This window comes from Cnephaeus nilssonii, assembly GCF_951640355.1.
Source record: "Cnephaeus nilssonii genome assembly, chromosome: 5".
NCBI lineage: Eukaryota > Metazoa > Chordata > Mammalia > Chiroptera > Vespertilionidae > Cnephaeus > Cnephaeus nilssonii.
This window is the reverse complement of record NC_137076.1, coordinates 78,052,875-78,069,411: the sequence shown is the minus strand read 5'-3', so window position 1 is coordinate 78,069,411 and position 16,537 is coordinate 78,052,875. Positions and strand designations below refer to the sequence as shown.

The 16,537-nt window shown below is 44.4% G+C and overlaps 1 protein-coding gene across 1 annotated transcript in view; it reads left to right on the top strand.

Annotated features, from left to right (window-relative positions):
* SPOCK1 (SPARC (osteonectin), cwcv and kazal like domains proteoglycan 1) overlaps positions 1-16,537 on the top strand; it is a 471,580-nt gene that overhangs the window by 210,640 nt on the left and 244,403 nt on the right. Inside the window, exon 3 of the mRNA XM_079772660.1 lies at positions 2,215-2,260. Coding sequence (XP_079628786.1) covers positions 2,215-2,260 — 46 coding nt within the window. The remainder of the gene's footprint in view (positions 1-2,214; positions 2,261-16,537) is intronic.

Below are 16,537 nucleotides of genomic sequence, written 5' to 3'. Positions count from 1 at the left end.
AGGCAGCGCAAAAGCAATCAGATGCAGGGCATCACTTCCTCTCCCTGCGTGGCCTTGCAGAGCAGGGGCTGTTTGAAGGACTCACTTTGCATAATGAGCTTTCACTCAAGGTGCACTTTCACATTTTGGCAGCAATTAGGCAGGGTTATTACATTTCAATGGGTTTCAAATGCTCTAATGCAGATACCCGCTTTTACAGCCTTTATATTTAAAACTATGACTTTCCCCCAAGAAATGTGTAAAAATGGCAATTACGGTTAACCTGGAGAAGTGACAAGGTCCGGAAGCAGGCTTCACAGCCCGCCCAAGTTACAAAGCGTGTTGAAATCAGTAGGGAATATTCAGTTTTTGAGGCTTTCTCAAACCTTCCTTCGACATCGGAGAGAATGTGACATGTCAGACACACGCCCTAAGTTCCCAAGGACTTCCGTGGATTAGAACAGCGTATTCAAGTAGGAAGCAGTCACAGATTCCACGTTGCCATTGGACACCGACCTCTGGGTGTGAAGGGGCATTGATGGACCACAGTCGGAGAGATGGACGTTTTGTTATTTTTGCCTTCAGTGTGAAGATGAGTTTATCCTGGCTGTCTCTCCTCCTCCCTGTGAGCAGCAGAACGTGTTGGCACCATGCGTGTGCTAGGGCTCAGAGCACACTGGCCATCACACGGAGAAATGAGGTGCTACATTTTCCACTTACCAGCCAGCCCTTACCTTAGAATCCGTTAACACTGGCCGCTGCGTTTCAAAGCACACAGTTCCAAAGATTCAGAATCACCGGTGGAGAGAGGAGGCAGGCGGGCTGCTTTCAGCTTTCTCGGTGGTGTCAGGGTGCAGCCCGACAGACTCCGTAACCAGATGGGTGAGATGGCCAGGGATGCCACAAAGTACAGTCAGAGGAAAAGGGACCGATTCCTTGGAGTTAAAAATAATTTAATGGTGAGTCGCCAGCATCCAGAGGACCCTGTTCATGTTTATTCATGCTCTGGAAAATGGAATCACTGCCCATGAAGCAATATGTTCTGGTTTTACTCTAAATCCAGTTTCCTAAAATCTATTTAAGGGCTTAGGTGAACTCAACTAGGATCTAATAAGGCCAGGTAATTGCACAGCATAGAGGCCAGTACAATTCACAGGAGATGGTGTCAGAGATAAACTGCAGCAGGAGACAGCATGGACAATAATTTAAACTAATTGTGCACTTTGATGTAAATTAACTTCTCTGGAAGAGAAATTGAGGCCTCGTTTTGGACCACTTGCTGAAAAATGTCTGCAGCATTCAGAGTACCTTCCAAAAACACATACGGCAAATACTTTGGGTACAGTCAGGAGGAAATTAACTGAAAGGCGGGGGTGGGGGGGCATGCCCTAAAAATTGTGTGAGGATGATATACAAAGGGGAAGCCTCTGCAACTTCTGAACTTCTTCGCTTTGCTAACACCTGGGGGGGTGGGTGCTGGGGGTTGGAGAGAGAGAGTAGAAAGTGGTGGTTTGGAAGGAAAGGGTTATTAGATGTGGGGAATAGATTATGTGTAAGTATGAAGAAGTGAGTGACCCAGACCCTTGCAATTTTAAAGTAATGGAGTGTCTAGCCTCGGAGCACAGACCGATACCAGCTGCATGCAAGGAAGACATGGTTATGAATCAGCCAGATTGGCCGGCCTTTGTTTTTGTTATCTTAACACACTGAGAACAAATGGTGTTAAGCTACATGTAGGCCTGTGGTTAATCCTGGCATTTGAATGGCTCTGTTTTTAGGTTTAGTGAGTGCTGCAAACCTGGAACTGCACACAAGTTGCACGTCTCCCTGTAAAAGGAATGTTGACAGTTGAATTATCAGCTCTTACAAACAAAGAGGCTTAGTCCGTCAGGAGCGCAGCGGGGCCGCACCTGCGGTGTAACTGATAGCACACACACCTCGCGCTTTTGGAAGGTTTCTCGGTTTCTCTGTCACACTGAGGAGAGCGCTGCTGTTTCCACACGAGGCTGAGATGCTTTTGCCCTTCCCAGAGTTGCATCCATACCGTTGGAAAGACAAGAATTGGGAAAGTAAATTGATATCATTGATTGCACGTTAATGTCTGTTTGGGGAAAGGTTTCTCAGCCTATTGTTTTCCTTTGTGTCTGGGGAGGTGCGGAGAAAGGCAGCTTTTAGTGCAGTATGTGAGCAGCTTCCTGAACTCTGACCTTTGTTTTCTATTTTTCCCTTATATAGGATGATTATTTCAGGAACTGGAATCCCAGCAAGCCCTTCGACCAAGGTAAAGGATGCACTATTTCTTGCTGTCTATTTCATGGAACGCTGTCTCCTTTTCCTTGCAATTTCTACCAGGCCAGCTGGCTGTCTTACTTCACTGACTTTGGGAACTGAATTGATTGGGGTGATAGAAATTGTTTCTATCAAATTTGTTGTTTGTTTGAAATTGCCTAAGACAGACTAAAAAAAGATTGTAATGGAATTGACCCAAATAATCATTGGTTGCTTTTGTTAAAAAAAAAATAGTAAAATGGGTATCAGGCTAATGGTGCGGTGTTGGTCTGAATCCAGTGATTTCGTTCATGGGAGAGACTGTGCCTGAAGACGCTGCTAATTCACAGGAGCCATAAAAATGAAACCTTCTTTTTAGAAACAGGTTAATCCTGAGAGGCTTTCAATGGCACTAGTATTTTTATTTGTTAAAAAACGTCATCATAGTTTCTAAATAGACGTCTGTGTCTGAGTTGGCTCACTGACCATTTGGGATTAAGCCTGGTCCTCAGAGGTCTCTCCCACGCACACCAGAGAGCCAATCTCCTGATGGCATTGTAACCACCCCCGAGTTCTCCTGGGGGTTAAGACATAGTGAGGACCTTCGTGAATCAGCTACCTGTTCCTGTCCTTCCATGCGTGGCTGCTGCTGGCTCAGACCCTGCTTGCTGAAAATGGTGGTAGGTTATTCTTTAAGTACATACATACTATTGAAGCTGAAACTTGGAGGATGAGTTCCAGTTTTGTAGTTTGAGTATTTAATGTCATCATGATGGTCTACGTGACACAATTAAAGGAAGTCATTGACATGTAACAGGGTAGGAGGTGCTGCCTTCACTTTTGTCATTTTGATCTCTTCTTCTTCTTCTTCTTCTTCTTCTTCTTCTTCTTCTTCTTCTTCTTCTTTCTCTCTCTCTCTCTCTCTCTCTCTCTCTCTCTCTCTCTCAGCTCTGGTTTTCTTATAAGCAAAATTGGTATTAAAATGTCCGTATATGTATTTTAGCTTGTGACTTCAAGAAGGTAGGGCCACATTTTATTTATTTATATATATATGTGTATATATGTATGTGTGTATATATATATATATATACACATATATATATATATGTGTGTGTGTGTGTGTGTATACACACACACACACACACACACACACACACTAGTGGCCTGGTGCATGAAATTTGTGCACATTAAAAGGGAATTAATTAGAGGAAATATTTTAATATTGCTATTTGCCCTTTCTCTATAATAGAAGTGTCTGGCCAGCCCCCCCCTACCCCATTGGGTGACACCAAGACCAGCCGGCTCCACCCCTGTCAAGCCCTACCAGGCGGGGGACACAGCCTCATATCCCGGCACCAGGGCGGGGGGCGTGGCCTCAAGTTCCCTGGGGCCAGCGTCACGGCATCATGGTGTGATGACATTTGCATATTAGCCTTTTATTATTAAGATATTAGAGGCCTGGTGCACGACATTCATGCACTGGGGAGGGGGGGTCCCTCAGCCCGGCCTGTACCCTCTGGCAGTCCAGGACTCCTTGCTCCTTACCACCTACCCCTCACTTCTCCTTACCACTCGGCTTGCTGCTTCTTAGCACTGCCACGGAGGCGGGAGAGGCTCCTGCCACCACCACTGCACTTGCCAGTAGTGAGCCCGACTTCTGGCTGAGTGGCACTCTCCCTGTGGGAGCGCACTGACCAGCAGGGGGCAGCTCCTTCATTTAGCATCTGCTCCCTGGTGGTCAGTGTCCATCATAGCAACTAGTCATTCTGGTCGTTCCACCGTAATAGTCACTTAGGCTTTTATTGTATAGATATACACATTCCTTCATTCTCAAACATTGATTGAAGTATTACTGGGTACATAAACACCACTCCAGGATAGTCTGTTGTTAATGGCTGGGATGTAGGTGGGTGTGGGGAAGCATTGGGTCTATAGGTGAGGGATTGTGTGTGTGTGTGTGTGTAGGGAGCGGGTACCAAGGAAGACTTACTTTGGAGGAGCTGTCTGGGCTTATACATATCTTAGCAACCTCCAATGGCCTCACTCCTTTCACTGAGTAATGACTGAATCATCACAGTAAATCACATTAGAGCACTTGAAAGTATTTGTAATTTAGTTTAGAGATTTTCCATAAAAAACGGTCAAAATTTCTAAACAGGCCCCTTTGAAAGGATGTACCTTCATTTTGGAATAACACTCAGATGCAGAGCGAGCAGCATGTGATCTGTCTGATGACCACGCCCCTCTGTCAACATCCCTGCCAGGACTTTGCTTCTGCAGCTCCCTCCACGGACAGCACATGCAGTGCACGGGTGCTTTCCAGCCCAGAACAGAAATGTGTTCTTGTCCTGTAAGGATCAGTATTGCCTAAGTCACTGCCAGATTGACACTTCCCAAGGCTGCAAACAAATACAAAAACTTTGCCCAGGGAACATATTCTTACTGTTACTGATACACATCGGAAAAGTAATACGTGAAGGTGGGTCTCACTTGCCCCTTGGGGATAGAAATGGTCGCTTCCCTTGACTTGGGGGTGAACACAGAAACCAAGCACCAGAAAGAACATGGTATTTTAATCTGTTTAACAAAAACAAAACAAAACAAAAGAATGATGGCAACTATTTCCAACTGAGCCCTGCCCCCTGCTCCAGCTTTTTCTAGCTTTGTGGACTTGAGAGCCAGATCTGCTTATATAAATCCTCCTGGAAAACTTCATGACTTTATGGGGTATAATTGAGGACTTCAGCCGAGAAGCCCCACTTTGTACCTCAGGTATAGCTGCTGTTGGCTATTTATATATAGAGCCGTGGGGAGAGGAGGCAGATCTGAGAATAGCCTTCGTTTAAAATATCAGCCCCAGCGGTTGTCATCAATTACATTGTATGCTGCTCAATAAAAATGGGAGGTTACTATATCAGCGCTGACACCCTTGCTGAAATATAAACCACAGGCATGGAAGATGCGGAGCGTTTCGTCTTCCAGAAAACAGGAGGACTGCTGAACTCCAGGGGAAGGTGCCCGGGCCCCTCCTAAGCTAAAAAAGAATCAAACGTGGTTAAGGTGGCTTCGTGGTTGGGGAAAACGTCCAGTTTGCAGAAGTGGAGCTTGTTGGAAAGCGTTTCAGAGTTTTAGAGGATAAATGTGGGCAGGGATGGAGGTGGAAGGGGCCTCACGATGGGGGTGGGTGAGGAGTGAAATGAAAGGGAAGAAAAGGGGAAGGGAGACTGCGTGGGGAATTCTGGTGGAACATAGTCAGAAAGGTGGAGTTGAGGCAGGTTGTGATGAGCATACCAATCGTGAAGTCTGGACTTTGTTTTATTGGCACTGGGGAGCCATAGCATGTTTGTGAGCAGAGGAGTGACATGATGAGGGCAATATTTTGGAGGACTTAGTCTGATGACTCAACAGCCGTGAATAGGGACTCAAGACATGCCTGCTAAGTGATGCCCCTCCTACAGGACTTTGAGGAAACTCTCCACTGCATCATTCATTACCTCGGAATGTGGTTTATTCCAAGGCGGTCCGGCTTGCCATTCAGTGTTCAGATTGACCTGTGAAATGCCCGTGTAGCTCCTGATTGCCTGAGGTGTTGGTGTGAATTAGTTAGGGCACTCGTTGTAATGGTATTCAAAAGGGTTTGACTTTGTGTGGTGGAATATACAGATGATGTGTCATGTAATTGTACACTTGAAACCCCTATAATTTTGTTAATCAGGGTCACCCCAGTACATTTAATAAAAAAGAAATAGTTACCTGTACTTGCCTTCTCTGCTTAAGGATGTTTACTGAACTCTGAACAGCAGGGCTTCATAGAATGAGCACTTGTCATGTAATTGACTCCAAGGCAGTCAGCAGGAAAGTGCCTCAGCTGCCAGGCTCCGTCCAGAGACTGAGAATGTCTTTAAGTTATTATCTTTAAGCAGATCATCACTGCTTCTGTCAGTGGCCGGCAATAGCCATCGACTCAGGCTTCTCTAAGAAGAATTCTTTCTGAGATTTGGGTAGAGTAGGATACCCTTTTTGATTGTAATGATTTCATGCAGAATCTCACAGAAGGGACAGACAGGAGTTGGGAAATGAAGGGAGCAATTAACTCGGGTGAGGACTTTCCTTTGTGAAATCCACAGCGACAGACGCCTACAGAGCGAGTGGGGCAGGCTGCACAGTTTGAGAGGGCAACGGCCGGTGCAGTGGAAGTGGGTGTTGAGCAGACACAAGGCTTATGCTGCTGAAAGTGGCTTTTTCTTGACCTCCCCAAGCAAAAGCCCCTGGTCAAGTAAGTGCGGGACATACCCTGCTCTGTTCTTCCCTTGGAGATTCACAGTGTAACGTTAGCAATTCAAAAGCTCTAACAAGTCTTTTAGTAAAAAAGCCCATTTAACTTGCCATTTTCCAAATTTGCCTTTGACCACATGTTTTTATTTGTTCACGCCACACATCTCAGGCACCCAGAGAAGTCAGTGTATTCTGTGGGATACACTCTTGTAAGTGCAGGAGGGGGTTTTGGGCTGTGCAGCCAGATTCTCCAAGTTTAGAACTTGACTGTGCCAGTTACTAGCTGTGTGATTCTAGGCAAGTTGCTTAACTTCTCTGGTTCTAAACCTTCCCATCTGGAAATGGCAACAACAAAAGCATCACGAGGGTTAAATGAGTCAGTATGTCTGGCATATAGGACATGCTCTCAATAAGTGCTGTTTTAGCAAGTAATTGGCCTTTATACCCACCCCACCCTTCCTACCAGCTGCCCCTCCTTGGTGCTTCCCTCCCTTCCCACTCAGGGTTTTCCTTTCTTCCTTTCTTCCCTCTGGGGCCTTCAGAGTTGTCATGCTCTGAAGCTCTCAGGGCCAAATTGGAGCTGGCCTCTTTTATATTAGGCAGGCCACTGTAGTGGTGTACCCCAGTTCCTCATTATAGGGGTTCAGGAGGTTCAGGCTATTAGTGTGCTCATTCATTTATTCCACAAAGTTACCAAACGCTCAGTATGCAAGCCCACGGTGAGACATTCCAGGTTATCGATCATGTCATCCATCTAAGGTCTCACACAGGCTTCATGTGTGTAAGTGCAGTGGTCCCCCTGCCCAAGACCCCATGGATGCCTGAAACTTAGGATCGTACCAACCTTATATATACTATGTTATTCCCTGTACATACAAGCCTATGATAAAGTTTAATTTATAAATAAAGCACAGTAAGAGATTAATAACAGTGACTAATAATAAGTAGAACAATTATATACTGTAATAAAAGTTATGTGAGTGTCCTCCCTCTCTCTCACTCTCTGATAACTGATCTCATACCTGACACAGCTAGTGGGCAGGTAGTGTGCACAGCATGGATATGCTGATAAAGGGATGATTCATGTCCTGGGAAGGACAGAGTGGGGTGATGCAATATTTCACCACTCTACTCAGAACAGCATGCAATTTAAAACTTATGAATTGTTTATTTCTGGCATTTTCTATTTAATATTTTCAGATTTTGGTTGACTGTGGGTAACTGAAACCATAGGGAGCTAAACCACGGATAAGGGGGTACTGCTGTACTGGCGGCAATGGGGCAGGAGCAAGAACTAGTGGGGAAGCAAAGTGGGGTTGGTCTGTCCGCTTTGAAGTTAGATCACGTTGAAAGTTTCATCTTTCATCTCTGCTGCCTTTGCCTGTTTGCTTATTTTAAGGAAAGAAAATATCAGCTTTAAGGTTGAAATCCCATGGGTGCCCTTCCTTTAATCGATTTCCCACTTTCTTTTTCCTAAAGGTGACGGTATCATTAACATGCTTTTCTGTCCATGTTTTTCTATTTTCATGTCATACAGGCATGTCTACAACCAATATATTACATTATATGATGTGCAATAGAAATCAATGTTCTTTTACTCTAACATGTTTATCTTACTGAAAATTGTTTTAGTGGTTTGTTTGTTTTTGATAGTTGTAGATCTAGTTATTTCCTTTATACTGTAATATTCCTTTATGCTACAGCGTATCCACTTATTTCCGCCTTGGCAGACATTGGTGTTGTCTCCATTCCTTTTGCTGGTTGGGGCTGCTTTTTTGCAACATTCCTCACACAGTGATGGATTCTCCCATCAAGAGTGCGGTGCCCAGCTGGGGCCGAGGTGGGACAGGACTCTGCCACTGTTAAAATGCCTAACTTCAGGCAATCATGTGGCCTCCTCCTACTTGTTTGCCCATCTCTGAAATAAAATGGGTGGACTGGATGGTTCCTGAGGTCCTTCCCATCTGTGATAGTGGAGCTGTCGTGGTTGCAGGCAGCTTAGAGTCTGTTTATGTTTTCCTCATAAAAGAAGGAGAAATGAAAAATTTGAAGCCTGAAGCTCTTATTTCAAAGATTACAGTTTAACCAATGAAGTATGAATATAACTTCAATAAAAACAATGGAATTAAATGGGCCTTTTGACCATCGGGAGTGGGGAGGGAGCAGCTCAGAATCAGAGCAGAAAAGGCCAAAGTTGAGAGGTACTTTCTCCTTCTCTCTGAGTCCAGTGGGCACTGCCCGGTGTGGACAGAGCAGGGTTCAAATCTTGGGCCTCACATTAACTTCCTGCAGACATTTGAGTAATGTGCCTTATCTAGCCTTCATTTTCCCATCTGTCAAGTGGGGCTACTGAATCCCCGTCTTGTAGGGCATTTGTGAGGATGGAATGAGATCATGTTTGTGAAGGGCCAGGAGCTGGCCTGTGGCATGGGCTCAGGAAACCTCGGTTTCTTCCCAGCTCAGTCAGGTTGCTTGCGGGCTCTTGTTCCTCATGGGGTGCCGAGGGCTGCGTCATGTCATGTTCTGCTTCCCCTGGCCTCTCTAGGAATCCCAGTGCCTCTGGAATCAAGAAGCAAAAGCCACCCTGGGTTGTGTTCCACGCTTTGGGTGGAATAATAGGGAGTCGTGACAGGTAGTAAAATTCTCCTTGTAATTATGGGGCACTGCGGCCTTCTATTACTGTGTTTAAGAGGTTCTTCTGGCATGAACAGATCCATTTTAAAGACATGTTTATTACCTTTCCCCCAACGCACAAACTGTAGTGTTAGTTTTATAAAAAAGGAAAAAAATCCTCTCTGTTATTCCACCTGCTAGAACAACAGCCCCTGAATTAATTATATTGTATTGGTTGAGTCCTAATGAAACAGCCTTGGTTTGAGGAAATTCTCAATGGGGAAAAACTGTCAGTTGAATTTTAAAGCCAATCAATAACGCTGTTTAAATTTTTCTCATTTGAGACTGTTGAGTGGATTAGAGCATTTTCACAATAGCAAGATGGCTGCTTGGAGAAACTTGGAATCACCTATGTCTCCATAGCTCGTATGTCTGAGGTGGAGTTTTCTTTGTTAAGGTCTTCAGCTGTGCTAGGTAGCAGTTCATTGCTGGAGGCCTAGGCCTAGCAAATGTTTGTTTTGCCCTCATAACCATGCATGCTGAGCTGCAGTATGATAAATTGGAAAGGCTCTGGGCTTTGCAGTCTCAAAGATGGGGTTCAGTTCCAAGCTCTTCCCTTTCATAGCTGTGTGTACTTAGGCAAGTGCTTAACTTCTCTGAGCCTCAATTTCCTTATCTGTAAAATAGAAATGTTGGCATTTATTTCACCTATGACATGGATATAATGCCTGATCCAATCTTACTGTAATGAACATGATAAAGTCAGTAAGCTTTGTTTTTGTTTTTAACCCTCACCCAAGGATATTTTTTCATTGATTTTTAGAGAGGGTGGGAGGGAGGGAATGGGGGGGGGGAGGAAGAGAGATAGTGAGAGAGAGAGAGAGAGAGAGAGGCAAGGATGTGAGAGAGACACATTGATTGGTTGCCTCCCTCACGTGCCCTGACTGGGGCTAGGGTTTGAACCTACAATCCAGGTGCCTTCCCTTGATCAGAATAGAAACTGAGACCCTTTGGTATGTGGGCTGATGCTTTAACCACTATGCAACACAGCCAGGGCAAAGGCAGCAAAGCTTTGGTCAACGATGGAGGACTAATGCTTTGTTTTAGATTTTCAGATTTGAAAGGATCTTAGAGGAAGTTTCTGTTGTGTCCACTTACCCATCCCTGTGTGAACTGATTGACCAGTGAGTTGTTCACTCAAGTGCTTATGACCTAGTAGGTGCTGAATTGGTTACATGGAGGAACTAGGAGGGGGAATGTGGCAAAGGCTTTCCTAAGGATACTCACTGTCTATGTAGCTGAGAGAGAGATAGAGAAAGAGAGACAGAGATATAGAGATAGAGAGGGTGTGTGTGAGGCACCACACAGAACCTTGTAGACTAGGGTTCAGGTGAGGGACATTAGTCTTTCCTGGGTAAGGGTCAGGGAAAGGTTTTTAGAGGAAGTTGACCTGGGAGCCTTTCTAAAGATGGGTAGATGTTTGGACAGTCAAGCCAATTTAGAGCTTCAGTGCCATGCATTTGAAACTAACCTAGTCCTCTGAGTGGGTTCTATTATCTTTGGCAAGAATGGCCGGGGGATAAATGGCCCTCATGCCATGTCTTATCTTGCCAGAGCCGCAGATGCAGGCATAAGTCTCCAAATGCAGTGCGATTTCTCAGTGTCGCTTATGGAGAAAGAAGTGTTAGCGCCTCACATGCGGATGCTGGACTAAAGGGGGACGAATGGGGAAGGACATGGAACCTTTGTCTTCACACAGAAGCCCCTGGGGGCCTGGAGGACCAGATTAGGCTGGTCCCTGCTCATGAGGAGAGCCCAGTTCCAACATGAGCACTCTTGTCCAGCTTCCAAGGCTAGAGCCACAACCATGGATCCCTTACCACAGCCCCAAACGGCATGCTTGTCCAACTTCCTGTCTTCTACAGCTGTGTTGTTGGGGAAATCTGAGTGCATGCAGGATTAAATGTGGTTTTGTTAGCACATCAAATAATGACTCCCTGGATGTTTAGGACATCATGCTATCTCACCCCAAAGAAAAGACTCTGCAACTGTCAGATAAAGCGGGATTGTTATGTGTTTGGAGGGTGTGTGGCTAGCGTTCACATCTGGTCAACACTGAGCAGGTTTGCTCAGGAAGAGAAAGCGGAGGGACCATCTGCCTCCATGGACATTAGGGCTGAACGTCAGACCACCAGGCTGGGGTCACGGTCAGAAATGATAATGCCGGCTGTTGGCATAGTCATGGTATCGGAGTTATTTTTTTTTTATATAGACTATTGTCAGTAACTGCTGTGTCTTTTATTTACATTCTTCTTCTTTGCTCAGCATGTTTCCATTTTTCTTAGAACCCTGCTTTCCTACATGAGTTTGATTCTTTCAATACACAAAATAGAAAGTTGTCTGGGTGGTAATTAAGAGAACGAATTGGAGTTATCTCTTAGCTATTTGACTGCTCCTTTAAGAGTTTGGTATAATGTTATAATAGTTAGCAAATAGCTTGCACATACTCTGTTTCCTCCACTTTATGTATTCCTGGCCTCTCCACGTGGCTGGTCCAACTCATCCTTGAGGTCTCAGTTTGTGTGTCACTTACTCAAGGAAACCGTCTCTTACTCCTAGACTAGACTAACTTGGCCTAATAGTCTCTCCTAATAGTCTGTGCTTTTCATTGCCACACAGTTGTAGTTTAATAATTTTAAGACTTATTTACTGTTTGTTTCCCTAGCCAGACTCTGTACTTCTGTATTTCCAAGGCCTAGTGTAGGATCAGACACAAAGTATTGAGTTAATATGTGTTGAAAAATCATAATCACCATTTACTGTGCACCTACTGTATGCTAGTACTGCCTATTCCTCTTTTAAAAACTGTGTATGTATGCACACATAATCTTTGTTAATACTGACAACATCTCTATAAAGAAAACTCGGTCACTCCCATTTTACAACTGGGAAACTGGGTTCAATGTTAAGTGTAAGAATGTTCAGCAGCTTTTAAATGTTCAGGATATTCATACCTAGTCATCTGGGAAAATATCTTAAAGACAAAGAGGCTAAAAGATGAGAACATTTTCTCCTTGTGTGGGCAAAGTTCAGTAAGGTTTGCTTCAGGGAGCAGGAGGTGGGGAAAAATGATGAGGAATGAGAGCTTTACTTTATTTTTTTAAAAATAATTCTTTATTGTTGAAAGTATTACATATGTCCCCCCTTTCCCCCCATTGACCTCCTCCAGCCCCCCCCCCCACCCCTCCAGGCCTTCACCGCCCCATTGTCTGTGTCCATGGGACATGCATATATGCATACAAGATCCTTGGTTGATTAACTCCCACCCACCCACCCTACCCTGCCTTCCCTCCGAGTTTCCGCACTCTGTTCCATGCTTCCATGTCTCTGGAGTCACTCTGTTCATCAGCTTATTTTGTTACTAGATTCCACATATGAGTGAGATCTTCATAGGATACTTGTGTTTCTCTGACTGACTTATTTCTCTTAGCATGATACTCTCCAGGTCCCTCCATGCTGTCTCAAAGGGTAAGAGATTCTTCTGTTTTACTGCTGCATAGTATTCCATGGTATAAATGTAGCACAGCTTTTTTCATCTACTGATGGTTACTTGGGCTGTTTTCAGATCTTAGCTATTGTAAATTGTGTGAGAGCTTTACTTTTCCAATGACTCAGTAGTTTATAGGTCAGTGGTTCTCAACGTGTGGCCCCAGACCAGCTGCATGGCATCACTTGAGAACAGGCCAGAAATGCAAATTCTCCAGCCTCACCTCAGACCTACCAAATGGGAAGCTTCAGGTATGGGATCCAGCAACCTGCATCACCCAAAAACAGCCCGCGGGGGGATTCTAATGCACGCTCTAGTTTGAGAACCTTTGGTGGAAAGGAAAGAAGATGGGACTTTACTTTCTCATGTTGCCATCCCATTAGATGGGATCTGTGATATGTCACCTGATGTCTCTAGGCCTCAGTTTCATTGTCTGTAAGATAGGGATAGTGACACCTAACCTGCAGAGTTGTTGGAAGAATCAGTAAGCTAATGTAGGTGAGTGTGATTTGTACAGCATTGATCAAATAATCAAGTTGGGGTATGCGTTTGCTCTGATCCTCTTGGGCTGGTAAATATCACCATCACTCTCTTTAAGGGTGGGCCTATGAGGCTACTTGGGTTCTCCTTTTCCTGAAGAATAATACAGCCTATTCCTTACTGTTGAGGCCATTCCATGCATCTCCCCGAGGACCTCTCAGCTTCCCAAGGCTCTGTACATGGCAGCTAGAAGCCCATGTTGGCTGAAGGGGGAGGATTGTGGCTAAGGGAACAGCCTGGAAGGCTGTGCTGTGAAACTGACCCAGGGTCCATGCAAACGACCTGGAAGGCTGTTTTGAGACAGCAGGTAGTCATTACAGGTGACAGGTGACCACAACCTGAGTGTGGAGACTTATCAGTAAAGGTGATGATCATTGTGATTATAGCTAAAAAATTTGGTGACTAACGTGTGACGGGCTCAGTCTTCTTTCATATAATTTCAGATCTCATTAATTGGCCCAAGTCCATCCCCTGCCCGGACCATTGCAATGGCTCCTAGCTATCTTCCTGCTTTCAACCTTGTCTCTCTTCAGTCTATTTTCAACACAGCTGCCAGAGGGAGCCGGTTAAAATAAAAGTCAGAGGAGAGTATTTCTCTGTCTAAAACCATCCATTGTTCTCTTATCTCAGAATCAAAGTCAAGGTCCTCAGAATATCCTGGGAGGCTTGACAACATCTTTCCCACTTACCTTTCTGCCCACATTTCCTGCCAGTTTTCTGCTCACTTACTCTACTCTTTGGACAGTCATGCCTCCTCGCACCTCAGGCCCTAGCTCTTCCTGGCCCTACTGCACAAAATATATTCTATAGAGATGCATAAGCCTTTTTCTTTTCCCTCTTTTAGGATTTTAATGAAATTAATATTCTAAATTGAAGTAGGAAGTTATTTGTTTGTATATACCAATATTTTGTTTTTTTAAATGAGTATTTAATGGTTGTAGCTCAAAGCCAAATGTGACTTATTTTTATCCTAATGACTTCTGCAAAATAGCCACCATTTACTCATTGAGTAAATGGACATAGTCTAGCCAGGGCTGGCTGCCACTCTAGAGGAGGCTTCCGCAGCCTCCGCTGCTGACATTGGTTGGGTGACTGTGGGGGTGTCCGGCGCAGTGCAGGATGTTAGCAGCATCCCTGGCCTCAGTTCATTAGATGCCAGCAGCACCCGCCCCAGTAGGAAAGCCAAAATAAGCTACAGACATTGTCCAATGCCCCATAGGGGGAAAATTACTCTAGCCACATGAAGGGTGTCATGAACAAAACCCAGGCTTCAGAGCCAGACAGGCTGGGATTCAAATCCCCGCTCAACGACCCCACCACCTAAGTAAGCAACCTTGGGCAATGAAGAAGGTGAGAAACGGGCTCAGGCTTTGCTGACAAATTGGATGCATCAAGGAAGCCTTCATGGTTTTGTTCTGAAAACTAGAAGCCTATAATGACCATTTCTGAAAGAGAGAGGATTGCTGGAGAGACATCTCAATCATGGACATACTGAATTTGAAATGTCATTTTCCATTGTGGCTAAATATTGCCCGACTCTCTTAATAACAAAAATAAAACAACCTCAGTGTTATAATGTTAACAAAGACTCTGCCTCTTGACTTGGTCTTATCAAAGACTCTGACCATGCAATCAGATTGAGTCACTCTCCTACTTAAAACTATCCAGTGGCTTCCCAATGAATTTAGAATAAAATCTAATAATTCCTTACCACAATCTCCAAGGCCCTTCCTATACGTCCTACCTGCCCAACTTACCTTGTAACACCTCCTCCTCGTACATTATACTACTTCTATAGGGGCCTTATGTCCGTGTTGTGAACATGCCAAGACCATTTAGGTCTTAGGGACTTGCTACTACTGTTGTCTCTTTCTGGAATACTCTTCCCACTGTTTTTCTTCTGTACCAGAGACTGTGTGATCAGTCAGATTGCAGCCTTCCTGTTATTTCCTCAGAAAGTTCTTTTGTTATCATGGTTATCTTCTTAGCCTTTCTCATCCTCTGAAGTTGCTCATTCATTTATTTATACATTCATTGATTGTCTCCCCCTTCCTGCCCCATGAGCTATCGTATCTGATTAGTTTGCCACTGTATTCTCGGCATCTAATACAGTGTCTGGTACACATTAGGCACTTAGTAAATATTTGTTAAATGGTTAAGTAGAGATAGGAAGAAAAGGATGAGGTGGAGAGAGAAAACCCTGTTCTCTCTTATAATCAAATATGTCTTAATGTTGGCTAAAACTTTGCCTCCATTGATGAGTGCATTTCACACATTGCAAAGTATTTCATGTGGGATTTTGTATTAACAGTACAAAATCAATAGGTCAGACCATCCCCATTTTACATAAGAAAATGAGGCTCATAGGGACCAGGTAACTTCCTTGTGCTTACTCTGCTTTTAAGTGACAGCCTGATCTAACCTTGAATCTGTGTCTCCTGACTGAATCTGGTATTCTTTCCGTAGACCGCGGTGGTAGTTCTCTGTGATACCGCTGGCACTGCTATCGTCTCAAGAGGCAGCATGTAACCAAACGGGTCAGATTAAATTAAAAGTAGTCTCAAATTTTGCTGAGTCTTTGTGTAATTTTAGAACCACAATCAAATTTATCAATATCTTCTGGCTCTGGTATGTTTAAATAACTTTCTTTAATTTAAATACATATTTCTCAGACTGACTACTGGCAGTATAACTTGGAATACAAAAAAATCTCCCAGGGAATACGTTCCTTTTAAAATTTTTGCCTTATTTTCCAGTCTCTGGGGGCTTTATAATCATTGAGAGGCCTGAATTCATGTTAGTTCCAATATGTTCACCTACCACAGCACCTTCCACATAGCACTCAGAGCAAGGCGAGGGATTGTGTCGTTTCCACCAGGGATTGGGCAGAGCTGTACAGAAGGGGTCCCACTACACAGGCTCTTTCTGCAAGTCTGCTTCCTGTCAGTCTCCCAGGGTCAAACAGTGCACATTTAACACAGGTGGGGCTTCCGGGCGGGGGTGGGGGTGGGGAGGAGGCTCCTCCCAGGAATTCATGACTTCCCAGAGCCTTGACATTGACACTTTAGAATTCTTTGCCTTCACTTATGTCACTTCCACAAACATTGTGCACAAAACTGTGTGTGTGTTGTGGGGGATGTTCAGAGATGCAAAATCTAGTCTCTGTTCTAAGAAGTGTACAGTTTAGCATGGAGATACAAAACTTACTCTCAAACAACTATAAATCAAAGTTGAATTTGGAGTAAATGCAGTCTAGAATGTATAGTTAACAGCTGCTCCTTCGAGTCAGACAGTTGGAGTTTGGGTGCAACTCTA